We start from the raw sequence: 27,843 nt of genomic DNA, 5'->3' as shown, positions 1-27,843 counted from the left end.
AGCGAGTAGAGTTAAAATCCGGCAGTCCCGGGCCGCAGGCGGCCGCGGCCAGATGCTGGACGGGCGGGAGCCGATGGGGGGCAGCAGACCGCGGCCGCGCACCCTGGTGGTCCCCAGGGCCGCCTCTTGTTCCGAGACACCTCCCTCTTACTGCTCTTTTGGTTTCGACCAGCCGATTGGGCGGGGCCGGGGACGCCATTCCCACAATGCTTTGGGGCGTGCCGCCGCCGTCGCTGCCGCCTCCGCTACCGCTAGTGGAAGAAGATGGCGGAAGGCGGAGCGGCGGATCTGGACACCCAGCGTTCTGACATCGCGACGCTGCTCAAAACCTCGCTCCGGAAAGGGGACACCTGGTGAGCAAAAAGGCTTGAAGTGGCCGCGGTTGCCAGAGGGTGGTGGAGAAGTGGGCGGGAACTGCGGACTGGTGTCTTTTCGCTAGTGACAGGTGCGGTCAGGTCCGGCGGTGGCCGCCTTGGGCGGCAGGATTTTAGCTGCTCCCGAAATGTTAGGGCAAAGGTTGGAGCCGCGGTGCCGGCCGGGGTGCGCGGCTCGCCGAGCTTGCTGCGCGGCGTGCGGGCGGCGCCGGCGGCTCCGGCTCGCGCGGTCCTCTTCGTCCTCCTTCCGTAGCGCCGCTCCCACCTCAGGCCTTCCTGAATGAGAGGTTACGGTCGTCTGGCAGAGTCCTGCACTGTTTTGACAGGTCCCCGTCCGGCCGCTTGTCATCGTGTCTCCGGCTTTACTTCTCCGGTCGGTTCCTTTCCCGGAATCGTCGGCGTCCAAGTTCCTCATTATTCTGGTCCTTGCGGTCTTCCGGGAGGCCGGCGGGAGGATGTTTGCGGTCTGTGCTACACAGGTGGCATGTGTCAGGGCTCCACTGACCAGGAAGGAAGCCCGGTTTCCAGTTCCTTGTCAGAAGGAGGGACCGGACTGGGGTCTTGGGCTGGCGAGAGGTCCCACGTGGTCCGTGCTGTAGCGGCGCGTTGCCCGAGTGCAGCCCTGCCCTTCTGCCTGATGGATAACGTAGGCCTGCAAAAAGTAGATAAGTCCGCTTGAGGCTCAAGTAACTTGCTAACATTCAAACTTGCAAAATACCAAAGGATGTGCGTTTAAGGAGGTGTGTGGGTATTTTCATGCTTGTCGGCCATATCAAGTGGCGCCCAGAGTAACTTAAATATGTGAATGTGTGACATGAAGAGAAAGTACTCTTGGGGGGATGGAGGAGAACGTGTCTCTTTATTATAATAAAAAGTTATTTTCACTTCCCACTGCCAATGTTAACAGTGGTATGTAATTTACAGGGTTTTCTCGGGAGCGGAAGATTTAGACCTCAGTTTTATCACAGTTCTACCATTCGTCTTTCGGTGTGACTTTGAGGAAAGTTGGCTGAAATCATGGCACCTCACTATCTTCCTCTATGAAGTGCAGTAATAGTTTTATTTTAGGGGTTTCATCCTGATCCAATTAAATATTTTAAATATTTTATATTTATGAGATACTATATTTTACTTACTTTCTTATCTCCACCCTTTACTCTTGACAAACCTGCGATGTTGTGATTATTTTCAAGTAAGCTCATAAGTGGCAGGCTTGGGACTTGATTTAAGTACCTTGATCTAAGTCTTGGTACTTTTCGCTTAATTTGTTAGGCTGTTGTGTTCATATGATAAAAATGTGTAAGGATGTAAGTAGATACGTGTGTTTGTGGTTCTACAGTAAAAAATAGGACCTTCAAATGACTTAATAATCATTGTTCATATTGGAATGTTCCTAAGATATTTATTATTGTGGGAAAACTGGGCATTTCCTAGGACAAATATGTTTAACTTGGCCTGTAGATTTTTACAGGTGAAACCAATCCCTATTCTCCATTGTAGGTTAAAGAACATTTAAACATTTTTGCCCTGCCTTTTACTACCTCATATAAAGATAAAGGCAGATTTCCATAAAATAGAAATTCTTAAATTAGGATGTGGGTATGTCTTTGATATACTGAATTTTGTTTACATTACAGGATAATAGAACAATACGTGTATTATAGGCATTAAACTTTTTAAAGTTTGGTACTTCTCGAGTCAGTGCAGTTTTGTTTTTTAACAAAGTTTCTGTAAATAGTTTTATAGATGTATAAGACCAAATGCAGATGGTTCATGAATTTGAGTCATTTCAGTGCTTTCATTTCATTTTAAAGAAAAGGAAACTGAGGGCCAGATAGATATTTAGATAAGAGCATTCATTGTTTCCTTTATTTAAAGCAAAAACACTGCAGGAACAATATGGTACTGAGAGTTGCAGAAAAGTTTGATTTATACGTAAACCAGTTTAATTGCAAAGTAGCAGGTGAAATCTGTCCAAAAAAATAGTGTAGAGGAAAAGTTTGATTCAGTGTTTTAAGGAGAATAATTTGATAAGTACAAGTTTGATTAGCTTATAAATACAGAACTAGTAGGGATATGTGATAATTTAGTTATTGGGCTTATGTTTTTGAAACTTAACTAGAAAGTTGTTCCTTTTTTCAATAGTACATCATTTATGGGAAATGAAATCAGAAAGGAGAGCTTTTTTAATGTTGGTAAATTGGTGAAAATAAGGGCACAAATAGTGACATTAAGGAATTTTTTACATTTTAATTGCTTAAGAGTCTAAAAAAGCAAATTTTCATAATATGTGCCTTTTCAGTCTCTTCTAAGTTGTTAGTCTTCGGGTTAGTGTCTTTGGGGTATTTGAGCAAATCCTGTTTTATAGCTGAAACCAGCCATAGGCAAACGGAACATTGTCTAGGTGTATGCATGTAACCATCTCAGAAAGACTGGGCTATTGAGGAAAAAATGGTGGTTTATTGTAAGTTTATAGGAAAGTTTAATACAGATGTTTGATGCTACAGTCAAAATGCATTAAAATGAATAAATTTCACTAATTAGTTCTTGAGCACGTTGCAAATAAGGACTGTCTCATAATAGCTCCGGTAACTAATACTTAGACAAGTATAAAGATTTATTTGATTCTGTGTGAGTACTGTAGTTTCCCTTAGTCAGCAGCGAATGATTTTTATCTACATACTGATTTTCGGGGATGAAATGAAGTTATACAAGTCTGAGATGAAGAGAAACACACTTTATGATGTACTTGTGTTGAGAAGTTAACAGTTGGTGCAGTTATACCTCTTAAAAAGTTATACCTCTTAGTTATACCTCTTAAAAAGGTGACATAGGAAGTTAACATTGATCTGCATAAGAAGTAAAGCAGTGGTCTCCGAGTTGATCTCATTTTGATCTGTTTCAGCTCCAGTAAAATAGTCAGAAAACCATGAACAAGATTAAGTCAGAATTTAGGAATTATATCCTTTTTGGATAAATGAACTAGAATTGTTTAGCTTAGGATGAATTAAAGACAACTTTTAGATAGATGATGGTTTCTTCTGATGAAGCAAAAAGAAAATTTGCTTAAAGTCCATTACATGTATTTTAGGAAAGTTTTGGACTATAGAATATTTCCATTAGAGATTTCATTTAAAATAGATCTTATTGGTAGCACCCATAGCTCAGTGGGTAGGGTGCTGGCTGCATACACCAAGGCCAGGCAGGTTTAAACCTGGCCCTGGCCTGCTAAACAACAATGACAACCACAACCAAAAAATAGCCAGGCATTGGGGTGGGCGCCTGTAGTCCCAAGCTACTTGGGAGGCTGAGGCAAGAGAATCACACGCCATGGCACTCTACTGAGGGTGACAAAGTGAGACTCTGTCTCAAAAAATAAATAAATCTAAAATAAATAAATAAATAAATAAAATAGATCTTATTATTAGAAAATAAACGTAACTACAAATCATTGCTTCATTTTTTCCACTTTTGTTAAATGTTACTCATCTACCAGTCATTTTCAGTAGTTTTTATGTATGATTATATTTGCTGATTATATGTAAATAATTTTATAATTTAGCAAAATACTGCATGTCATTTTTGTATAAATTGTAATACCTAGTAGGTTCAGGGTAACTTTGGAGAGTAACTAGTTTGTGTTTAGAGTCGTTTATAATGTCTTATGACATTTTCATTTCATTAAGTTGCTGGAGAGGTTTTAGGCAGAGAACAGTTGATTTCAGTTTTTAAAACTTCCCCTCCAATTTTACTTTTAGTTAGAAATCTTTTAGGTTTTATTTTATTTGGTCCCTTATCTTTGTGGAACTTTGACACTAACAGAAAAGAACCTTCTTACAATCACAAATGACTTAATAATGTAAAGGGACACTGTTAATCAACATGAATTCCAAATTGTTTAGTATATACATACTAAAGAAAGTTTTGTATTACTGTTTCTGTTACAGTTAATTTTAGTTGTGCCATCATGTTTAGTACCAGAGTGGAGCATATATGTATTACATCATTTATAGGAAATGAAACCAAAAGGAAGAGCTTTTTTAACATTGGTAAATTGGTGAAAATCAGGACAGGATGTTTTTACTTTTTAATTGCTTAAAAATCTAAAAAGCAAGTTTGCTTAAAAATCTAAAGAGCAAGTTTTTTTAAGCCTTTTCTAATTGTTAAAGAATCCAGAATTAATGTACTTTATTAGGCCAAGAAGATTCAGACCTAGTCAGTGATTTCATGTATCTATTTAGTGAAACTTAGGGTTATTTTTTCTAAATTGCACCATTTTCCCATTAGCACATACAAGATTTTAAATAAGTGACCTTTTTGAAAACTGGTTTTATGACAGTTATTAATTTTGTTTGCACATAAGTATAATAAGAAAAAAATAGTTTTCCATGCCTCTTTGACCTATAATATTACACTTAAAAACACTGTGTGCCAGGTACTGTTGCAAGTGCATATTGACTCCTTTACTCATCACCACAATTTAGGGTAGTGATGCTATTATTCACATTTAACAAAATGGGAATCCTAGGCTCAGAGAAGTGTTCACACAGTGTTGTAGCTGGAATTTGACCCCAAATAGTCTGGATCTTTAGTTCATGCCCTTAAATCATAGTACTATATTGCTTCTTAGTTTAAAGATTTATTTTAGAAGATCATTCCACTTTAAAAAGTAGGAGAGAAGACCTTTTTTTCTTTTTAAATGGAATCTATTTTATATTTAGTAGCAGAATTCAGCCATTTTAACACTTGTCTGTTGTTACTATTCAGTTTAGGTATGATACAATATATAGAAAATCACATCTTGCTTCTGGAAATTCAAGCATGTTTAAAAGATTGATAGATAAATAACAATATACAGAAAAAGAGTTCATGCAAACAAAAGAATCTGGTATCATTTACTGTTGAGCTTTTAAATTTCAGTTATCAATAATCAAACTTTTATTAGAAGAAATGTGGTCCCTTTTAAGATAGCTTTATAGAAATAACAAATCAAGCAGGTAGTAAGATCTTATAGGATACTTTGAGCTTGTCTTGTAAAAAGGAAGTACTGGTTTACTCTAAGTCACAAATATGTGAAGCTCTTCTTTGGGATTATAAATCTAGAGGAATAGTCCAGCACAGAGAACATAAATATGAATGTTTGGTGTTTTATGTTCCATGTTTACCAACTAGTATTTTTCCAGAAACAATTCTTTCAATGAATTTTTGAAGTTTCCCAACATTTAAATTAAGACAGTGGAAGGAAGGTACAGGCACAATCACACACAAGAGGTATAAACCTCTTGAGCATTTTCCTGAAAAGTTGTAGTTCTGGTAGCATGGCTGCTAGTTAGAACAGTCAATTTTGCTATCTTAGTCATTGAACGAATCTACCTTCTATGTGACTTTAGAGTGATTCTTCCTTTCCTCACTTTGAGAATCATTTCACGAACAGTCTGTGAAGCTAATGAATGATGCCCCATGATCATATCAATGTACACAGCTATGATTCAATAAAAAAAAAAAGAAAGAGAATCATTTCATTGTTTTAAGCCATGATTATGGATGAAAGTGAAGTGAAACTGTTGGATATCTTGGCAGAGAGATAAAGGGAAGGTTAAGAATAACTGATAAAAGTTGATCCTCAAAATAAGGACAAAATATGTATTACATTTCTTTTTCACAGTGAAGAATCTGAGAGAAATTAATAGGTTAGCCCATAGTCCACAGGTAATAGATAGTACCATTGCCAGTGAACATTTACTAAATGCTTAATCAGTGGCAGCTACTATTTTAAATGCTTTACACTTAAGGCATGCTCTTACCACTTTTTAAGTACATGCTCTTATTACCTCACTTTATGTTTAATGATTTCAGAGCTAGTTTAAATTCCTGGTTTATAATGATTTAAAAAACTAGATATCTAATACTAAGGATAAGTTCTTAGTATTAAAGATGGTTTAATGCTGTCACTACTCAAATATAACTCAAACAGTATTTCATTAAGCCATGGGGACTTCTTTTCACACTTAGTCCCCATGTAGAATTTTTCAGAAATTACTAGTTTTTTCTTCCCTGAGTATTGTCAGTCCGTATTGTACCTTTTATTTTCATTTACTCACTTACCACCGTAATTCACGTTGTGTATCTCATATTTATTCCCCTGAAGTCATTTTTCTAGGCTATTTCTCCTAACTATTTTATACAACAGAGAAATGTAGTTTCCTGTTTAAATGTAGTTTAAATTCCACCATCCAGAAGTGACAAAAAAGTCACTAGTAAAGAAACCTGGCACAAGACTGATAGTAAGGGGCCTCAGTTTTGGATATAGATTAAAAGTAAGTATTTGAGGGAAGGATCAAAAATTGCTCCTCCAAAAGAAGGAAGTAAACTCTAATTGTAATATAAGGCCGAAAAGTAACCTGCATTTGGTTATGCTAAATGTACTTTTATTTACAAAATGTTCATTACAAAATTTTACACAGTATTTACAAAATATTCTCTACATGTCAGCCACCTCTTTGCAGAATTGTATAAAGTAATGACTTTGTTTTTTTCCTCCAAAAGAAAATGAGCTAAGAATGCTAGCTCTGCCTTCCACTCTCCTTGTAGTTTAAGAAGACTTAGGTATTAGTGTGGTGATTCCCCACTATTAGAGAAAATCATTTAGCAGAAGTACCTGTAGAAAGGAATTCCTTTATGAAAGAAGTCAAAGGATGGTACAGGCAAGCCCAAGAGTGGCTCTGAAGTCAGGCAGTTTTAAGTTCTACAGAGCCAGTTAAATCAAAACCTGATTAAAGACAATGTTAATTACTCAAATAAAAAGGGCATGAAGCTCCTTGACCATGGTGAAAGAGACCCTGATAATCTGGATTGATTTCTCTTATTTACTTGTATGTTAGTATAGCTTGACAAAGTTTTAACAGTTTAGTTGAAAGATTTATCTTTGATAAAGATGGCAAGTTTATATTCATAGATTTGAATGAATTTCAAACTGAAGTTTTTAATTCTCAGGAGAGGTGTAGCTAAATGGTCGTTTGTACCATATAGTCATGGCTGTCATTTACAAAATTTATTTTTTATTTACTATGTTAAGAACTTTTTGCATACATTAAGTAAACGATAGTATTCTCATTTTACAGACACAGAAACTGAGCTATAGAGTTGAATGTACATGCTCATACACATAGAGCAAGGATTCCTAACCTAGGCAGTCTTAACTCTGAAGACTGCATTTTAAACTGTTAACTGTACTGCTTGCCCGTGAATGATAAAGTCATACCCAGAATATGGAAGCAACTTTTTGAGAGGTGAATACTTGAAAGTATTAAAATCAAGAGCTGACAGTGTCGCCAGACTAGTTAAATACTATTTTCATCTGTTATCCACGTGAAAAGCCTGTAGAACTTTCTGGGCTACTTCGTTTAGCCTTTAGTTTTAGCGGTCTCATTTCCGACTAATGTATCTTTGCTTTGATACAGATGGTCTTTCCCATTTTCTGCAAATTTTTGCTTTTTCTTGCTTTGGGGGGCTTTATACATCATTTCTATCATTTCAAATATATCTAATTCCTGACTTCATTTCAAAAACCTAGCTCAAAATCAATCTTTATGAAATCATCCTTAATAAGGCCATCCAAACCTGTGGCACCTCCACTCTTTGCTTTTTAAAAATAGGTATGTAATGGCTTTATTTTGATATAATTCACATACCATGCTACTTGCCCACTTAAAGTGGCCAATTCACTGGGTTTCAGTATTATTCACAGAATTGTGCAACCAACAGTTTAGAATGTTTTCATCATCCCCAAAAGGGATTAGTGCTTGCCTGCCGTTTCTTCCCACACTTCCCTGCTATAGGCAGCTACTAATCTACTTTCTGTTTTCATGTATTTGCCTATTCTGGGTATTTTATATAAATGGAATCTCATAATAGGTGTAGTTTTATGACTGGCATAATTTTTTTTACGCTTACCCATGTTGTAGCCTGTATCAATATTTCTTTGTTTTATTGCTGAATAATATAGTCCTGAGTTGCTTAACAACAGGGACACATTCTGAGAAACGTGTCAGTAGGCAGTTTTGTCCTGGGAGCATGGTAAGTGTACTTACACTAGGTGCTGCCAGGATGTATGGGATGGCCAGTTGCTCCTAAGGTACAACCTGAAAAGCACGTTACTGTACTGAATACCGTAGGCATTTGTAACACAGTGGTATTTATAGCAGTCCCAAAGTTACAAACATCCAACATATGACTTGCACTTACAAACGGAGGCTATTACAAAGTAATAGGTAAATGCACCTGTTCAATTTACATACAAATTCAAATTAAGAACAAACCTAAAAAACATATTTCATTCGTAACCTAGGGACTGCTTGTATCTAAACATAGAAGGTCAGTAAAAGTACAGTCTTATATAATGAAACCATGGTGGTAAGTGTGGTCCATTGTTGACTGAAATGGTTGACTGAATGTGCATGAATGCTGTATTCCATTGTGTAGATATAACACCTTTAATTTATCCTTTTAACAGTTAACGGACATTTGCTTTTCCAGGTTTTGACTATCATAAATAATCTTGCTATGACCATCCATGTGCAAGTTGTCCCTTCTCTTACGTATATACTTAGAAGGAAAATTGCTGGGTCTCTTTGATTAACTTTTTGAGTAACTGTTAGACTATTTTACAAAGCCACGGCACCATTTTAACTTGCCACAAACAGCCTGTGAGGGTTCCATTTCCTCCACATTCTTGTCAGTGCTTGTTACTGACTTTTTGATTGTAGCCATCTTGGTGGGTGTGAGATGGCATGTCCTTGTGTTTTGATTTGCACTTCCCTGATAGTTAATGATTTTGAGCATCTTTTCATCTGTTGGTTGCCCATTTGTGTGTCTTTTGAATGTCCTGATCTTTTGCCCATTTTAAAAATTTGGTTGTTTTGTTATTGTTGAAAGACTGTTTTATATGAATATATTTTAGATACAGGGTCCTTATTAAATAGGTGATTTGCAAAATTTTCTCCCGTTTTATGGGTTTTCCACTTTCTTGAGGATTTCCATTGAAGAACAGTTTTTATTTTAATGAATTCAACTTATCTGTTTTTCTCTGTTGTCATTTGTGCTTTTGGTATTGTGTTTAAGAAGGCTTTCATGTAACCAAATCTCATGAAGATTTACTTCTATATTTTTTTCTATTTTATGGTTTTAGCTCTTAATATTTAAAGACTTAAGTGAGTTGATTTTTTTTTTGTGAAATCGGTGTGAGGCAGCAGTCCAATTTCATTCTTTTGCATGTGGCTATCCAGTTGTCCTAGCACCATTTGTCAAAACGATTATCCTTTTCCTGTGGGATTGTCTTGGAACCCTAGTTGAAAATCTATTGACTGTAAAAATAAAAGTTTATTTCTAGACTCTCCCTTTGATGTAGCTGTCTGTCCATACGCCAGTACCACACTATCATAATTAATACAGATGTGTAGTAAATTTTGAAATCTGGAAGTTGGCTTCCAGAAACTTTTTCAAGTTTGTTTTAGCCCTCTTATTTTATACTGTTTTGAAATGTTGTCTTGTAAATATTCTTACATATGTGTTCTTATTCCACATAAATGATACACTTTTCTTTTTAGCAGCCTGTCTTCTTACCTTCTCTCATTGGAAATCTCCCTCAGCCCTTTATTTCTTAGAAGTATCCGGATAGTACTATTTACGCACTGAATGCTATGTGTTATATAACTCACAGATCTCTCTCTTACTCCTAACTTCAGGCCCCCCAAAGCACAAACAGCCACTACATTAAGAACATAGGTGAGTGTGCTACTTATCACAAAGACATTTACAGTGCCGCATGTCTATAGAAAAGGGAGAGCCGCAACTGGAAATGATACGGCATTCTGAAAAGGACAAACCCCACATTAATCCTTCAATAAAAAATAGTCACATCACACCATTTAAAGAACGTGTAAAAACATTCAAAATAATATATATTTTTTATGAAAATACATTTATGTAGGAAAGTATAGAAATGTTCATGGAATCATAAGTGCTAAAATTCAGGGTAAGGGTATGCAAAGAGAGGGGTCTATAGGGGGCTACACGAGTATTTGTAATAATTTCCTTAGGTGAATGGTTTGATGGAATATACATAGATGCTTGTTGTTATTCTTAGAATTATAATGTATGCCTGCATATGATACCAAATTTTTTTGAAAAATAAAGTTGGTTATAAGGATGTTTTGAGGGAAGATCCAGTTTTTCATTTATTTTTATTATTTTATTCCCAAACCCAATTCTTCCAATGCAGAAAAGTTAAACATAGTTGAGGAAATATATATATAGTGGGGGTCAAATGTTTTTAATTATTATTTCCTTTCTGCTTCATATATAATTATCTAGATTTACATGTCAGATATTGTTGCAGGATATCTTTAGTATGGAAATGCGTACTATTTAAGATATTGTGTGCATGTATTCTGGATGAATAGTTTAAAACCTTATCACTTGGCCTCCTTCTTGAGTTCCTTATTTGTCTTAGTTTAGATCTGAAAGAGGTCATAAAAATTAGTTCTTGCTAACTGATGCCTTTAATGTGCAGAGCAGAAAATAGGTTAGAAATGCTTGAAATTCAAAATTAAGCCATAGAAAGGAGGTAAACCAGGCCACTGGTTTATTTGAAAACACTTAATAGTTTTCTTAAGTTAAGATTTACTGCAACAATGAAATTCTGAGTTTAAGTTTGTAGCACTTAAAAAATCAGTGAGTATCTTACTGATAATGGTTTAAAATAGTAGGTACTATCAATATCTCTTTAGTGTTAAAAATAGGCTTATATTATCACATTCAAATATAATTTAAATATTTCATTAAGGATATTAGTCATAAGAGTAAATTAGCATCCAGAATGATTTATACCGTTATTTTTGTACAAAATAGTTGTAAATATTTTTTTGAGATGAAGTGTGTTATGTTGGATTAGACTGAGAATTTTACATGCTTTCTTACTCGTGAAATAATGAGTGTCTGTGCCCACTCTGCAGAGCAAGACAGGATTTTTTTAAAAAACAAGATTATTTTATATCAGTATTAGGCAATTAAACAGGAACGTTTATCTGGAGTTATCAGCATAAACGTGTACAAATCCAAAAAAAAAAAAAAAACAAGTATGTATTCACTGTCTGTCTGGTTTCTTAAATCCTGCTATCAGGATTTTCCCATACTGCTTTTAAACTCTGTTAAATCAGAGACTATTCTGAATTGTTTATTGGCTCTTATATATCTTTTTTAAAGTTGCTTCTAATGTGTATAAGACCACCAAACACCTGTTGAAATTCTTCTATTCCTCGTGCCCTCCTAAAATCTGGCCTTATTAGTTCTTACCATAGCTTTACTACATTCGAAAACTGTCTTAATATTGACTCAGAAGCCCTCAAGCTTCTCCAGAGCCATTGAAAATTATTCTATCCTGACCATGGTACAAGTCGTCTTTCTTGATACCTTCAGAAGATTTAGCCTATTACAATTTAGACCTTTCGAAGTACTCATAACAACATGTGAATTTTTTATTTGCTAAGCATTTCACATGTGTTTAATCCTCCCCAGTAATCTTGTGAGATATTCCCAGTGGTCTTCATGGAATTAAATCATATCTTTTCCCTTTTAAAAATCTTTCAGTGGTTTCCAATGTACTTAGGAGAAAATCCTTATCATTGCCTTAAAGGCATTATTTAGTCTACTAACGCTAGATAAACTGGAGAGTGCCAGCCCACTGTCCAGTCTTATCTAGCATTTTTCCTCTCCTTGTCATAAACTCTAACTTCGTTTAGTCAATTTCTCCAGCATACAAAATTCTCACACTTCTTCTGGTGTTACAATACACTGTTCTTTCCATTTAGATGGTTTTTCTTCTTACTCTTCCTGTAGTAACTCCTATTCAGCATTACATTTTTAGAAAGATTTTCCTTTATTCTAAATAGAGCCCCCATTATAAGCTTTCATAGCTCCTACCATAGTATTTTGCTATCTTGATAACTGTTGTTTTTCTCCACTGTATTCTGAATTCCATGAACAGAGGGACATAGGGCTATTTTGCTAACCGCTTTACATGTAATAAAATAGCGTATATGTAGTAGACATTCAGCATTTTTTTGAATGAATGAATTCCCATTTATAAGGTAAAAAATCTAAGGACTTTATTGCCGAGTAGCTTTTCTAAGACTTCAGAGCAAGCAGTGTCAGAAATGGAATTTTAATGGAATACTTTTTCTATAGTAAACTTAGAATTCATATTTACAAAATAAGAGAATATATAAACATGAAAACAAGTTGAGATTGGGTGTGAAAAATTTGTTCACAATTTAGTGTTTACCCATGTTCTAGAAAATTTATTTAAAGATAGTGTTTTTGCTTATGTATGATACTGATAGGAAAACACGACTCTCATACAGATGTAGTGTGAACACTAGGCTTTCTTTGTATCAAGTTCCTGATAGGCAGAAATCTATTTACCGAAGATGCCCCACTTTGAAAATACTCATTTTCTCTATAAATAAAATGAATAGAAATTGTTGGAAGTTGTCTGTTAAATAAGTGTTTCAATTCTTAATAGCTTGGAAATAACACGTCCTCTGCTACCTCACTTTTAAATAAGAACCCTTACTGTTTCATAAAGATGGAGGGTGGTATTTATGATTTTACTAAGCATTTGTTATATAAATGTAATAAAGTTTAATGTAGTGAAAAGAACACCGACCTTCAGAGTCTGAAAACTAGAGAGTGCTGGGCTGTGTCCCCAGTGAGTGGTATTGTTTGACCTTGGCGAGTCACATAACCTCTTTGAGTTTTGGTTCCCCACTCAGTTAAATAAAAAAAGGAAGATAAATAAATTTACAATAAATTAATGGAAAGACATTTTGTACACAAACCTGATATAAACCTAAAACATTTATATTCCATAGATAATAAGAGTTTAAATAGGAGTGATATGATCATACATAGTATTTGTGTTTTAAAATGTCTAGCAGCAAGATGCTGGTGTGGATGTGGAGAGAAGGGAACACACTCCTGTGGGACTGCAAACTAATTCAACCTTTTTGGAAGAAAGTATGGAGAATCCTCAAAGAACTCAAACTAAACATCCCATTTGATCCTGCAATCCCATTACTGGGCATCTACCCAGAAGAAAAAAAGTCCTTTTATCATAAGGCCATTTGCACTAGACTGTTTATCACAGCTCAATTTACAATTGCCAAAATGTGGAAACAGCCTAAATGCCCACCAACCCAGGAATGGATTAACAAGTTGTGATATATGTATACCTTGGAATACTACTATTCAGCCATCAAAAAAGATGGAGACTTTACATCTTTCGTATTAACCTGGTTGAAGGTGGAACACATTCTTAGCAAAGCATCACAGGAATGGAGAAGCAAGCATCCAGCGTTCTCTATTCTAATATGAAGGCAGTAGATGAGCTAATAGACGGGGGGGGGGGGGGTAGGGAAATGAGCAAGTGGGGAGGGGAGGGGGATGGGGGTCACAGAGCATGGCACACCTCTTGAGGGAGGGACACAATTATAAGAGGGACTTTATCTCACAAATGCAATCCAGTGTAACCTAATACTTTGTACCCTCCATGAATCCCAAATAATTAAGAAAAATTTTCTGGCAGCAGAATGGAAGACAGGTCGTAAGCAAGCACAAGCTAAAGCAGAGAGATAAATAAGACAGCTGCTATACTGCCACTAAAAATGGTGGGAAAGGGGAAGTACAGAGAACTAAAATACTTTTCTGAGAATGAAGACGAGAGGGGCAGACATATAATCTGAAGGTACTTGGTTACTGGATGTTATAGACAGAGGGACATAGGATAATATTCTGGTTCTGGTCTGGGAAATTGAATTACTGATGAAGTCATTTACTAAAAGAATACTAGAGAATAAATAAATGCAGAGGTGAAGATGATAGACAACTTGAAGTTGAAATTTCTATGCAAAATCCAAGAAACATGGACTAGTTGGGATTGGAAATCTGATTCAAGAACTTGAGGACTGGCTCGAGGATGCAGATTTTGGAATTATTAATATGAATTATAATATAGGAGAAGATGAACAGTAAAGGAAGAAATCAGAGATCAGCTCTGCATACCAGAGCCAAACAGTAGGATCACAGAGGTTAATTTTTAAAGGATTAATAGATACATAAAATTATTGACCCTTTGGATTTATTGAGGTAGTTGGTGATTTTTGTGAGAGTCCATTGGGGTAGGGAGAACAGACGAGAATTGAAGAAGGAGAAACTTAAGAAAAGCTGACTGTAAGGACAAGACAGAAAAATGGGTATAGAGAAGGAGATGAGTATGTGAATCAAGAGATCAGAAGGAAACAAGGAAAAGACTTGTTTCTGTTTATATGATGAATGGAAAAAGCCAGAAGAGAGAGAGAGAAAAACAAGAGGGTAGGAGCTATCTAGGTGAACAGCATCCGAGGAAGCAGAAAGAAATTAATTAGATCGAAAATTATTGGCCTGGAATGTAAGGACAGTTACTTCCTCCACTGATGTGTAGGAGAATCAAGTAAGATTAAGGCATGTTACAAAGTTGAGGCTTCTCACTTCCTTCTGAAGTAAGTAGCAAGGTTATCTTTTCAACTTAATGGAGATGGTGCAATATAGTGTGACGGAAGTGAGGCTGTGAGGCTTCTACCTTCCTTGTAAAGTAGATAGCAAGGTTGTCTGCTCAACCTAATGGTTCATTGGCGAGACTGGCAAAGAGTTGGAATAATTACTGAGAATAGAGAAGACTATGCTGCAGACATACTGGAGGATTTCAGAACATCTTTGAAGGACTGAAGAGATTGAAGACCCCAGATCTTTGATTTCCATGAGTTTCTGCAGTAATTTTGGACCCCAAAAATGTTGACATTAATCATACTGATGTACTGGTGTGCAAACATCCTGGGTAATGACCAAGTATGAGGCATCCTCATAAAATCCCTTGTAACTCACTGAAATGGGGAAATGATAGTTATTAAGCCATAGGCAGAAGCCTCAATCGTAAAATGATCTTATAGATCATACATTGGGACATTTACTCTGTAACTTTTCATATAGGAGCACAATCATATGTCTCAATATTATTCCAAACTTTGTATAAGAAATTTAGTCGGTTCATTATAAAGCACTTATTTACTCCTCTGTTTGTTAGACTATTACAAGTGGTTGCACATTGGTATTTAGATCAGTTTTAGGTGTTTGCAAGTCTGTGATTTAATGTGGTATTTGGCACTAAAGTTTGATCATCTTCAAATTAGTAAATATGTCATTTTCAGGATTTTTTATTATTTGTTTTGCCTATGTGTCTTCCAAGATATCAAAGCATGTGTACTTTATGTGCTTTTCCTTTGGTGTGAGTTGTCGTCCCATAATTTTTATTTCTCTGGCTTATTTATTAGTTGCCAGAGGAAATAATTTACCAAGAATGTATGCATTACTATGTATCAGAATCATATTTTGGTAATAGAAATTATGCTTCTCAGCTTGACGCTTGTAGCTCAGCGGCTAGAGCGCCAGCCACATACACCGGAGCTGGCGGGTTCTAATCTAGCCTGGGTCTGCCAAACAATGACAACTACAACCGAAAAATAGCCGGGCATTGTAGCGGGCGCCTATAGTCCCAGCTATGTGGGAGGCTGAGGCAAGAGAATCACTTAAACCCAAGAGTTTGAGGTTGCTGTGAGCTGTAACACCACGACAGTCTACCAAGGGTGACATAGTGAGAGACTATCTCAAAAATAAATAAATAAATAAAAATAAATTCTACTTCTCCAAAGAAAAATTCAAAGTTTATGTAGTTTTTTATTAAAATCTAATGTAAGTTCATCTGTTTGGGAAAAATAGAAATATAAAAGGTAATATAAAATTATGAATTTCTTTAAAAAGCAAACAGTAGTGAACTAAAACTATATGCATCTTAATCATTTTACTGTATATATTTTTATCCCAATTTAAAAAATTAAACTATAATTGTTTTTCTTATTTTTATACATGAAATTTCATTTGTCATTTAACACTGCCCGTTTTTCTGGCCTCCACATTATTCTTAGTCTGTTCATTTGCCTGTACTTCATTCTGTGTGCGTATACATGAAGATGTATATACATAAAGTATTATTTTATATTAATAGAAAACATACACTCATGTTTAGTGTAATATTTCAAGAAAAAAAGAGTATAAAGAAATTTAAAACACAATTGTCATCTCCTGTGCTAACAGTGCCTTCTGGAACAACTCCTGAAGGACTTGCCAGAGGCTCTTTTATAGTGAACTTTTAAAAATATAAGTAGAAAGAGTACAGTCTAAAATAACAATCTAAAAGTACAATAAAATAAGCAAAAATATACATAGTCTTTATTATTATTATCAGGTATTGTATCCCTAATTTCATGTGCTATATTCCTGGCAGGGTAAGTGTCTGTAGGTGTGTTTACACCAGCATCATTGTAAACAGTTGAATATTGATTGTGTTGTGATTCAGTGTTACAACAGCTACCATTGTAACAATGGTAGGCACTAGGCAATAGGAATTCTTCAGTTCCATTATAATCTTATGGGAATTTTGTAAGTAGTATAGTCCGTCCTTTTATTACTGGGTACAAGAATGTATACAGATGCTCCTCCATTTGCAATGAGGTTACAACCCAATAAACCCATCAAAAGTTGAAAATGTCATAGATCAAAAATACATTGAATACACTAAACCCCTCTTAGTTAAAAAGAAAGCATTACAGTTTAATAACTCCCTGTAATGCCATCCTCTTCCCTCCTTTGCTGAGACAGCTACTCTGCTGAAATTGAACTTTATAATTCTTTGTTTCTACTTTTACTGCATATGCATGTGTCTATAAGTAATATATAATATTTGTGGCATATTCAAATTTTTCTATTGTGGCAGTAAGTACGTATTCACATTATCTTAATATGTTGTATACATGCTTTTGCAGCTTCCTTTTTTCATTTGTTGATAGCATTGTAGTTTTGAGATTTATTGTTAATACATGTACTTAACATTTTTCATTTCAATTTTTATGTAGTATTTCATAGTATAAATAGCACATGAGATTTTTTTCAATTTTCATTCTTACAAATTATGCTTCAGTAAATATCTGTATGGTTTTATTCTTGTAAAAATGTGCAAGAGTTTCTGTAGGGTAGAACTCAATGCCAGTGCATGATTGTATGGCTTGTACGTCTTCATCTTTAATAGACATTGCCAAATTATTTTCTAAAGTAAGGATTCTTGTTTACCCTGCCCCCACCATCCTGAAGTATAAGAATTCTTGTTACTACACATCTTTTCCAAGTTTGATTTTGTTGACACATGTACATATGCTTATGTGTTCGCCGGTTTCATGGGGATGACATGGTATTTTTGTGGTGTTAACTTTGCATTTTTCTTGTTGCTAATGAGGTTAAGCATCTTCTCATCTATAGAGGCTATTCTGATTTCCTGTTCTGTAAATTGCCCGATTTTCTTCTGTTTATTAATTTAAGGGAGTTTTTCATGTATGCTATCCTTTGTTGATTGTATGCAGTATAGGTATCTTCTCTAGTCTATCTTATCTCTTTAGTTGATGGTATTTTTTATTGAATAGAAGCTTTTAATTTTAATCTTGGCAAGTTTATCAGTCTTTTTAAGTTTGTTACTTTTTGCCTTAACTCTTTCTATATTCTAAGGTAACAAGGATTTTCTTCTGTATCTTTTCAAAAATTTGTACTTTTGCTTTTCACATTTACTTTGTGAATATATCTTTGATTTACTATTCTATAGTTAGTTCTGCCGTAACACAGCATATGTTCTTAAAAATCACCGTGCTATACAAGAATTGCGCAGTAAAAACCACAGGGCATATAGGGAAAATAGGATTGGGGTACAACACTCAAAAGCTTGGTCAGAGACATGTTTTTAAAAAAGGTGGCTAAAACATGGTAGCCCTGTTTTATATATGTTAAATGGTTAAGAAATATATAAATGCCACAGTAACATGACATTTCTCTTTTAAAAATGAAGTTTGCTTATGGAAATGGGATTCAGAAGGGTGTGCAGTGGTGCGAGGTGATGATCTGAAATACGCCAGGAAGGCTTAACAGCAGATGGGGAGGTGGCTCGTAACACCCGTGATTCAGGCAGCTCTTTCTTTGGCTTGTGTGTGTGTTGTGCATTTCTATGCTGGTCAGAAAAGCTGGATCATTTCTGTGTTCACCTAGTGTTTCTTCAGTTAAAACTAGGGTAAGACACCTAAGGCATAAAATTTAAGGTAACATTGACCTTTAGGGTTCTAGACCTCTCACTTGTCTCATCTTAGTTGTGGCCCTGCTTGTGAATGAAATAGTGCTTAACATACGCGTAAGTTGTATTTAAATTTTTCCCCATTACAGTCATGCATCACTTTGTGATAGGGATATCATCTGAGAAGTGTGTCATTAGGCAGTATTGTTGTGTGAACATCATAGAGTGTACTTAAACTTAGATGGCGCAGCTGGCTTACTGCACACCTAGGCTGTATGATGGAACCCATTGCTCCTGGACTACAAACCCCCACAGCATATTACTGTATTGAATACCGTGGGCAGTTTGCCACAATGGTAATTGTGTGTCTAAACATGTCTAAATAGAAAAAAATAGAGTTAAAATATGGTACAAAATATAAATAATGGTATACCTGTACAGGACACTTACCATAAATGGAGCTTCTGGAACTGGGAATTGCTCTGGGTGAGGCAATGAGTGAATGTGAACCATTAAGACTATACTCTGCTTTAGACGTGATACAACACTGTACATAATAAATAATAAACTTTGCTAAGTTTATTAAAATATGTTTCTTTCCTTTTCTTTTTTGAGACACAGCCTCAAGCTGTTGCCCTGGGTAGAGTACCATGGCATCACAGCTCACAGCAACCTCCAACTCCTAGGATTAAGCGATTCTCTTGCCTCAGCCTTCCAAGTAGCTAGGACTACAGGTGCCCGCCACAACACCCAGCATTTTTTTTTTTTTTTTTTTACAGTTTTTGGCCAGGGCCAGGTTTGAACCTACCACCTCTGGTATATGGGGCCAGAGCCTACTCCTTTGAGCCACAGGCACCGCCCACACCCAGCCATTTTTTGATTGTAGTTGTCATTGCTGTTTGGCAGGCCCTGGCTGGATTCAAACCCACCATCTCTGGTGTATGTGGCCGGCACCTTAGCCCCTTGAGCTATAGGTATCAAGCCGTATTTTTTCTTTCTTTAATAATAAATTAACCTTAGCTTACTGTAATGTTTTTACATTAGAAACTTTTCAATTTAAACCTTTTTGACTCTTGTGGTAACAATTGACCTTAACACACAAACACATTGTACAACTGTACAGAATATTTTCTTTATAATCCTATATTCTATAAGCTTTTTTCTATTTTTATTTTGAATTTTTTTGCTTTTTAAACTTTCTTGGTAAAGACTAAAATACATACATTAGCCTAGGACTTCACAGAGTTAAGATATCAACATCACTGTCTTCTGGCTCCATGTCCTCTCCCACTGGAAGATCTTCAAGGGCAATAACATGATGGCGCCTGTGATAGCAAGTGCCTTCTGGAATACCTCCAAAGGACCTGCCTGAGGCTCCTTTACAGTTAACTTTTTTATACATGTATAAGTAGAAGGAATATACTCTAAAATAATGGTTTAAAAAATAGCAAATATATACATAGTTATTATCATCATCAAGTATTATATACTGTACATAATTGTATTGCTATGTACTACTGGCAATGTGTAGGTTTGTTTCCACTATCACCATAAACAGAACAGTGCTGTGTTATGCTGTATTTTTACAATGGCTACAATGTCAGTAGGCAATAGGAAATTTTCAACTCCACTATAATCTTATAGGGCCATCATTGTATATATTGTTCATCTTTGATCAAAGTAGTTATGCAGCAGAAGAATGTATACAGAAGCTTCCCTAGTTAAAGTGAAGTTACAGCTCAATAAACCTGTTAAAAGTTGAAAATATTATAACTCAAAAAAATGTCTTTAGGTGGCACCTGTGGCTCAAGGAGTAGGGCGCCCGTCCCATATGCCGGAAGTGGCGTGTTCAAACTCAACTCCGGCCAAAAATCACAAAAAAAAAAAAAAAGTCTTTAATGCACCTTTCCTACCAAACATAGCTTAACCTGGCCTACCTTAAATGTGCTCAGAACACTTACATTAGTCTATCCTTGGACAAAACCATCTAACACACAGCCTATTATATAATAAAGTGGTGAATATCTCATGCACTTTATTGTCTACTGAAAATGAAAAACAGAATCATTGTATCAGTGCTTTCTACCTAATGAGTGTCATTTTGACGCTATCATGAAGTCTAGAATCTAGACTTAGAAAGCCCCGCTATCCTAGGTCAGGGATGATCTGTGTCAGCTTTTTTTGTTTGTTTGTTTGTTTTCCTGAAACAGAGTCTTTTTTCTGATATCCTGGGTGGAGTGCGGAGGTGTCCTTATAGCTCACTGCAACTTCAAACTCCTGGCTCAGGCGATCCTACTGCCTCAGCTTCCTAAATAGCTGAGAATATGGGTGCATGCCAAGACACCTGGCTAATTTTTCTATTTTTAATGGATACGGGGTCTCATTCTTGCTCAGGTTGGTCTTGAACTCCTGAGCTCAAATGATCCTCCTGCCTTGGCCTCCCAGAGTTCTAGGATTACAGGCATGAGCCTACTCCCAGCCATATTTTTATATTGTAGTAAGAAAACTTAACATGCGATCTGCCCTCTTAAATTCTTAAGTGCACAATACATTATTGTTAACTGTAGGCACAATGTTGTACAACAGATCTCTAGAACTTACTTTGCATAACTTAAACTTTGTTACCCTCTGAACATCAACTCCTTTTTGCTCTCTACTCTACTGGGCCCCTGGGAACCATCATTCTCTCTATTTCTATGAGTATGAGTATTTTAGATAGCTCATATAAGTGAAATCATGGAGTTATTTGTCTCTGTGACTCTTTTTTCATTTATCATAATGCTCTCTAGGTTCATCCATGTTGCTGTATGTGGCAGGATTTCCTCCTTTTGCAGACTGAACAGTATTCCTTTGTATGTGCATAGCACATTTTCCTAATCATTTTATCCATCAGTGTACGTTTAGGTTGTTTCCCCATCTTAGCTATTATGAATATTGCTACCATAAACATTGGAGTGCATGTTAGCTCTTCAAGATCTTGATTTCAGTTCTTTTGGATATATACCCAGAAGAGGAATTGCTGGATCATAAGGTTGTTTTATTTATTTTTTTTATTTTTTGAGACAAGCTTTTGCTTTCAAGCCTTTTCCCTGGATAGAGTGCCATGGCATCATCATAGCTCACAGCAGCCTCCAACTCTTGGGCTCAAGTGATCCTCTTGCCTCAGTTTTTTTCTATTTTTAGTAGAGAAGAGGTCTCGTTTTTTTGCTCAGTCTGGTCTCAAACTTGTGAGCTCACGCAGTCCACCTACCTCAGCCTCCCAGAGTGCTCGGATGACAGGAATTGAGCCACCACACCCAGCTGTTTTTAATTTTTTGAGGAACCTCCATACTGTTTTCCATAGCTGGTGTGCCATTTTACATTCCTACCCAATAGTGTTGGGTTCTAACATAAGGGTTGTGATTTCTCCATATCCTTACCAACACTTGTTATCTTTTGTTTCTTGAGTAATAGCCATCCTACCAGATGTAAAGTGATATTTCATTGTGGTTTTGAGTTGATCAGTTGTGTTGTAACAACATTCAGATTTTCAAAACAAGCCTTAAAACAGACTGCCTACGTGAGGTAGAGCTGTAAATTTATTTTTTCCCATATTCATGGCCAGTTGTCCCAGTACTTTTTATAGAATAATCTTTTCTTCCCTACTAATTTGTGATGATGCTTTGACACATATCATATCCTTACATATGTGTGAGCATGGTTCTTCTTTTCTTTTTCTTTTTCCTTTTTTTGAGACAAGGTCTTGCTGCGTTGCTCTCTCACCTAGTCTCCCAAGTAGCTGAGGTTATATACCACATAGCCACACGCCCTGGTGTCCAGCTTTGGTTCCTTTTTTAATGTGTGCTACATTTATTGGTCTTTTTGCTTCTATCTATACCAATATCACATTTTCTTAATCACAGCTTTGGCGCTTTATAACCTTGGGCATGTTAATTTCCCTGTGCCTTTGCACTTCACCTATGAAATTATGATAAAAGAACCTACCTCGTTGATAAATTAAAGGAGTAAATGAGCCAGTATATTAAAAGTGTTCAGATTTATGCATCTAGCTCAAGAGTAACAACCAAATGTAGTGATTTTGTTATTGAAAGTAATTTCTGTAACTTAATAAAGAGCCTTGGTATCTAGGAGAATAAAATTGCCATCATGGTTTTCTTCTTCCTGACTGGGCAGAAGTACAGAGAAAGTGGGGAGAGGTTTATGGAAGGATTCCCCTAGACAGTGACATTTAGGCTGATACATGAACGTTTATAGGAGTCAACTGTATGTCTTAGTCCAATTGAGCTATAATACTCTAACAAAGTGCCAGTAATTGGCTTAAAGACAACAAACATTTATCACATTTCTGAAGGCTGGGAATTCCAAAATGGCTAAGTGCTGGCAGATTCTGTGTCTGGGGAAGGCCTATCTTCGAGTTTAGATAGCACCTTCTAGCCACGTCTTCATGTAGTGGAAGGGATGTGGTATCTCTGTGGAGCTTCTGTTATAAAGGCATAAATCCCATCCATGAGGACTCTGCCCTAATGACCTAATCGTTTCACAAATACCATCATTTGAGGGGTTAGGATTTTAATATGAATTTGGGGGTTGGGCTCACAAATATTCAGGGATAGAATATTCTAGATAGTGGGGACCATGAGGCAAGAAAATGATGTGTCAAGGTGTTGGGTAACTGGATCTAACTGGATCTAAACACAAAAATGGGACAGCTGAAACTAGAAAGGTATAGATAGGGGCAGAGCATTATAGGCAATGTTAAGGATTCTAAATGTCAACCTAGAATCATAGTTGCAACTATTTGTAACAATTGCTATTTCATGCCTTTTAGTCTAAGAAGTCTAGGAATAAAAGCCATGAAATTCTAATCTTGACAAATAGTTTCATCTATTCAAAAAGAAACTCAGAAGCTACAATAGGATCTTTCGGGACTCTAACAGTACACTGAACATTTTGTGCTCTTGAGAATGTATAAATTTGGGTCTTTGTTCACTTATTTATAGTTTTGTCATCTGTTGATTCTGTCCTAGGTTTTTATCAGTTCACACTGAGGAACATTGAGATTTTGGCAGATTTCGTTGATTTCACAGTGCAACATATCTTTATAAATGTCTTGGAGTAAAATCTTTTTTTTTTTTTTTTTTTGGCCCGGGCTAGGTTTGAACCTACCACCTCTGGCATATGGGACCGGCACCCTACTCCTTGAGCCACAGGCGCCGCCCTGGAGTAAAATCTTTAATTGAACTAACACTGTCCATTCTTGTCTGTCTTAGATACACCTACAAGATCATACATCATTTCTGAAGTAGATGTATTTCTCTTTCTGCTTCCCTGATGATTCATTACCACAAATTCTATAAATTACATCTAGATGCCTGTCATAGAAATAACTGTATAATGCCCTTTGTCACCTGAAGGTAGTGTTGAAAGCATTGTAATATCATCAGATGGGAAAGTCCCTAGTCATAATAATATCATTATACAGAAATAAGTTACTTCTTAGTTCAGGACAGTATCACCCTTAATGGTGGGGGTATGTTCCAAGACCCCAAATGGATACCTGAAACTACAGATAGTACCAAACCTTACAGATACTGTTTTTTACTATACCTACACAGTAATTTGTTTAACTTACAAGTTAGGCACAGAATGCAACAATAATAAAATAGAACAATTATAAGAATATACTGTAATAAGGGTTATGCAAATGTGTTCTCAAAATATTTTATTGTGCTGTATTCACCCTTTTTGTAATGATACAAAATTGTAAAATGTCTGTGTGATGAGATGAAGTGAGGCGAGTGACATAAGCACTGTGATGTCAATGGCAGGTTTCAGAAGTAAACAATTCATCGGTATCAAATTGCATGCTGTTCTGAGTTGTGTGATGAAATTTTGTGCCATCTCACCTGTTATCAGATCAAATGTCGAGGTATTATAGTGTTTATGTTGTAGTAACCTTTATTTAACTTACTAATAGCCCAACACACAAGAGTAGTACTGTTATATTTTGGGGCCACAGTTCACCATGGATAATGGAACCCACAGATAACTGAACCCATGGAGAATGAAAAAATGTATTAATATAAGGGGAGACTACTACATAACTAAAGGGCTTATTAAGTACTTTGAAGACAGAATTTCATGTTCTAGAAATATCTCTTAAGTAAATATAAATACAATTTCAATACTTTTCCGCAGTTTTTAATGTAAATTTTACAAATGACATTTTTCTTTTTCCTTTTAGTAAGTCATATACACATAGATCATGAATACATTTATGCATTTACAGGGTACAATGTGTTGATTTTTTTATACAATTTGGAGTGCTTACATCAAACTAATTAACATAGCTTTCACCTCATTTACCTAATTACTGTGTTAAGACATTTATGTTCTATTGATAGATTTGACTTGTACCCTTGCAATATGCTCCATAGGGGTGGTCCCACTATTTACCCTCCCTCTATCAAACCTCCCTTCTCCTCTCCCATCCCCCTCCATTTCTCTCCTTCATCCTGGGCTATACTTGTGATCTGTCTTTCATAAGAAAGTGTGAGTAATTTCATAATTTTATCTCAAGTCCATATTTCTATTTTTAATGTATATGGGATTACTATTTAATACTTAAGAAAAGTAATTGAGAATTCTGCCATTTTGTTTTAAAGGCAAAACCTAGTAACTATTTAAGAAAATTAACTGGAGGTTTTTCGCCTATAGCTGAAGCGGCTAGGCCGCCAGCCACATATACCAAAGCTGGCAGGTTCAAATCTGGCCCGGGCCTGCCAAACAATGACAACTACAACCAAAAAATAGCCAGGCATTGTGGCAGGTGCCTGTAGTCCCAGCTGAGGCTGAGGCAAGAGAATTGCTGAAGCCCAGGAGTTGGAGATTGCTGTGAGCTGTGATGTCACAGCACTCTACCCAGGGTGATAGCTTGAGGCTCTGTCTCAAAATAAAAAAAAGGAAATTAACTGCAGACCAAATCTACCCTCTCAAGGTATACACATGTTAGACTTGACAATAGCTTTTTATATAAGCACTTCCAAATCAAGGAATAGATCGTCTCTGTCCTTACAAACTACTTTCTTAGAAAGTAGTAGAAGAAAAACTACCCTAGTTTTATTCAGTATAGTACAAGAGAAAAACCTTGTAAGTGCAAAAAATTTTCATCACTGTCAACACTTAATCATGATAGTCTAAAGAAATGTTGAATAACAGAGAACCTCTCTAAATTAATAAGCAGTATTTATCAAAAACCTAAAACAATGTTTATCAAAAATCTACCCAATGGTGAAATTTTAGATAGTTCCATTAAAATCAAGACAAAAATGTCTGCTGTATCTTAACCTACATTATTTTAGATGTCCTACCCAGTGATGAAACAAGAAAAAGTAGGAGTAGAATTAAAAAGGAAAAGATAAAACACATTATTTGCATCAATAATAAGATATTTTACATAGAAAAATCCAAAGGAATCCATAACCAAATAGAACTATTAAGGGTTCAGGAGGCTGATGAATATAAGGTTAGTCACTTTAAAAAATTAATCATTTCTGTCCTCAGCTACAGTTATAAAATGTAATTGATTGGAAAAGACAAAATTTCACATAGAAAAACTATAAAGTTTCTAGGAATGAATCTGACAAAATAAGTTCTATCTTTGTGAGAAAAAATTATAAAATTTATTGAGACATTAACCTGAATAATGGAGAGATAAGCTGTGGCTATAGATGAGAAGACTTAGCTTTATAAAGATGGCTATTTACCCCCAAATTAACCTGTAAGCTTAATGCAGCTCCACTCAGAATTTTTGTGGAACCTGATAAACTGATTCTAAAATTCATGTGAAAAAGCAGATGACCAAAGATAGCTAAGGCAAAACAAGCTGGAGGAACTTGCCCTAAAAATATCAATAAGGTAATTAAGACGCTGTGAAATTGGAACAATAATAGACACTTAACTGAATGAGAATAGGAGTAATGTATCTTAGAATGACATTTGTTTGCAAAGAAAACAGTTTGTGTTTATTTTAGAAAGGTTTTCTTAAGACTTAGTCCTACAGTTCTTTTCTCAGAAATCTTTAACTCCACATTGTGGAGGCTTTAAGTTGCATAACCCTGACAGTGGGTTTGGAGAACTGGTACATAGATAATTCTGCATATCCACCTTTAGAGAATTAAACTGCTCATGAATATTCTTTAAGAATTATGAGATTTAGTTAGGTTGATGCCTTTTCTTTACTGTTTTCAGACATAACTATGGGCGTTTACTCTTACAGGGCTGTATGTGGTATGCACAGAAACATTAGAATGATGATTTCCTAACAAAACTTTTTACCTACATCTTTACATATATGAGCTTTAAATATCTCATTAACCTTTACTTTTCATTTTGTTTGTAATTGACCTGATTAAATGTGGAAGAAATGTTTCTGGAAAAGAATTTAAAGTAATTATGAGCCAGTGGCAAAGCAGTATTTCATAGTAGGCATATTATAGTCGGAATAAATTTGTTAAGTTTTTGGCTTTATGTTTCTTTTAATGCTTTCTTTACTAGTGAATACTTACTTTACATTTTCTGTCACTGACTGATCAGAAGCTAAGTATAAGTAGTTGAAAATAAGATGAATATAGTTTCAGTAATACCTACAGTACTTAGTATATCGCCCTTTTGAAAACATTCAGAAACCAATTGTGCTTGCCCAAACAGATTTTACAATTGTAGAAGGAACAGTTAGAGACAATATTGTTGTTATTAACTTTTCTTGATAAAGAAGCTCAATTATTTTTAAGGGTTTTTTTAAAGTTTGATTATAATTATTATAATTAACCTTGCACACCATTAGTGACCAACTTCTCTTCCCTCCTGAAAGGCACAGTAAAGTACATAAAATGAGCATATTGTATTTTTAAATTTCTTTTAAAAATTATATTAAATATATTATTTTTTATTTTAATACCTTACATTTTAAAATGTTTTGATTGATCCTTAAGATTATTTGAATTTTTGTTCAACTGAAAAATACTTTCTTGGGTGGGTATAGTGAGTGGCCAGTAACCCTAGCACTTGAGAGGCTGCAGTAGGAGGATCACTTGAGGCCAGGAGTTCGAGACCAGCCCGAACAAGACTCTGTCTCTACAATAAATAGAAAAATTAGCTGGGTGTTGTGGTAGCGTTGGTAGTCCTAGCTACTCAGGAGACTGAGGCAAGAGG

The 27,843-nt window shown here is 35.8% G+C and overlaps 1 protein-coding gene across 3 annotated transcripts in view; it reads left to right on the top strand.

Annotated features, from left to right (window-relative positions):
- Positions 1-217: 217 nt before the first annotated feature.
- The window catches only part of USP15 (ubiquitin specific peptidase 15), a 137,723-nt gene continuing 110,097 nt past the window's right edge, over positions 218-27,843 (top strand). For all 3 annotated transcript variants that reach the window (XM_053555347.1, XM_053555346.1, XM_053555349.1), the window contains exon 1: positions 218-353. In XM_053555347.1, the coding sequence (XP_053411322.1) occupies positions 265-353 (89 nt within the window). In that variant the 5' untranslated portion in view covers positions 218-264. The remainder of the gene's footprint in view (positions 354-27,843) is intronic.

This window comes from Nycticebus coucang, chromosome 12, assembly GCF_027406575.1.
Source record: "Nycticebus coucang isolate mNycCou1 chromosome 12, mNycCou1.pri, whole genome shotgun sequence".
NCBI lineage: Eukaryota > Metazoa > Chordata > Mammalia > Primates > Lorisidae > Nycticebus > Nycticebus coucang.
The sequence above is the reverse complement of the archived record's forward strand: the minus strand, read 5'-3'. Positions and strand labels throughout refer to the sequence as shown.